At 53.6% G+C, this 1,910-nt stretch overlaps 1 protein-coding gene across 1 annotated transcript in view; it reads right to left on the bottom strand.

Annotated features, from left to right (window-relative positions):
• Window positions 1-218: 218 nt before the first annotated feature.
• LOC113979792 (adenylate cyclase type 3-like) overlaps window positions 219-1,910 on the bottom strand; it is a gene marked incomplete at its 5' end in the record, with an annotated part of 3,166 nt that continues 1,474 nt past the window's right edge. Inside the window, one exon of the mRNA XM_027707077.1 lies at window positions 219-380. Within this exon, the coding sequence (XP_027562878.1) occupies window positions 249-380 (132 nt within the window). The remainder of the gene's footprint in view (window positions 381-1,910) is intronic.

Genomic DNA, 1,910 nt, shown 5'->3' with positions numbered 1-1,910 from the left:
AGGAGAAGGTGGAAGGGAACAAGGGGAACAAGGATGGGAATGAGGAGAAGGTGGAAGAGAACAAGGAGAAGGTGGAAGGGAACAAGGGGAACAAGGATGGGAATGAGGAGAAGGTGGAAGGGAACAAGGAGAAGGTGGAAGGGAACAAGGAGAACAGCTCCAACTCCGCGTTTATCCCATTAATCCCCCTCGAGCTGCATCCCGGGAATTCCTGCCCCCCTCCCCGCCTCCGGAATTCCCGGAATTCCTTACGAGATGGCCTCCACCATGGCCAGGCCCATCATGATGGAGCAGACGGCGTGATCCTCCCGGAATTCCGGCAGCCCGCAGATGCAGTAGTAACAGTCTCCCAGGATCTTGATCCGCAGCTGGTGGTGTTTCTTGGGAATGAGGAAGGGAATGAGGATCCCCCCCGGGATCATCCCGGATCCCCCTCCCCTCCCTCCACCCTCATCTGCACTTGGATCCATGTGGAGTCTTCCCAAATCCAGGGGAGAGAGGAATGATGGGATTTTCCAGGCCCTCCCTGCTTTTCCTGAGAGTCTGGCTCCATGCCAAGTTCTCCCTTTCCCAAATCCTTCCTTTCCCAAAATTCCTAAGCTCTTGTCTCCCAAACCCCTCCTTCCCCAACATTCCCAAGCCCTTGTTTCCCAACCCCCCCCCTTCCACAACATTCCCAAGCCCTTGTTTCCCAAACCCCTCCTTCCCCAACATTCCCAACCCCTCCTTTCCCAAATCCTTCCTTTCCCAATGTTCCCAAGCCCTTGTTTCCCAAACCCCTCCTCCCACAACATTCCCAAGACCTCCACTCCCAATATTTCCAACCCCTTCCTTCCCCAACATTCCCAAGCCGCTATTTCCCAACAGCCTCCTTCCCCAACATTCCCAACTCCTCCTTTCCCTTCTTTTTCCAACATTCCCAACTCATCGTTTCCCAAATTCCTCCTTCCACAACATTCCCAAGCCCTCCACTCCCAATATTCCCAACCCCTTCCTTCCTCAACATTCCCAAGCCCTTGTTTCCCGACCTCTTCCTTCCACAACATTCCCAAGCCCTTCTTTCCAAAATTCCTCCTCCCACAACATTCCCAAGCCTTCTGCTCCCGATATTCCCAACCCCTTCCTTCCTCAACGTTCCCAAGCCCTTGCTTCCCAACTCCCTCCTTCCACAACATTCCCAGCCCCTCTGCTCCCAATATTCCCAACCCATTCCTTTCCCAACATTCCCAAACTCTCCTTTCCCAACCCCCTCATTCCACAACATTCCCAAGCCCTCCTTTCCCAAACTCCTCCATCCCCCACATTCCCAACCCCTCCTTTCCCAAATCCTTCCTTTCCCAACATTCCCAACCCATCGTTTCCCAACACCCTCATTCGACAACATTCCCAAGCCCTCCGCTCCTGATATTCCCAACCCCTTCCTTCCCCAACATTCCCAAGCCCTCTGCTCCCAATAATCCCAATCCCTTCCTTCAACAACATTCCCAAGCCCTCTGCTCCCAATATTCCCAACCCATTCCTTTCCCAACATTCCCAAGCCCTCCTTTCCCAAATTCCTCCTTTCTCAACACTCCCAACCCCTCCGCTCCTAATATTCCCAACCCCTTCCTTCCTCAACATTCCCAAGCCCTTGTTTCCCAAACCCCTCCTCCCACAACATTCCCAAGCCCTCCGCTCCCGATATTCCCAACCCCTTCCTTCCTCAACATTCCCAAGCCCTTGTTTCCCAAATTCCTCCTTCCACAACATTCCCAAGCCTTCTGCTCCCAATATTCCCAACCCCGTCCTTCCCCAACATTCCCAAGCCCTTGTTTCCCAACTCCCTCCTTCCCCAACATTCCCAACCCCTCCGCTCCCAATATTCCCAACCCCTCCTTCCCCAACATTTCCAAGCCCTTGTTTCCCAAATT

Source organism: Neopelma chrysocephalum, unplaced genomic scaffold (genome assembly GCF_003984885.1).
Source record: "Neopelma chrysocephalum unplaced genomic scaffold, ASM398488v2 Primary Assembly neopelma1_88998, whole genome shotgun sequence".
In the NCBI taxonomy this organism is placed as follows: Eukaryota; Metazoa; Chordata; class Aves; order Passeriformes; family Pipridae; genus Neopelma; species Neopelma chrysocephalum.
This window is presented reverse-complemented; position numbering and strand designations above follow the sequence as displayed.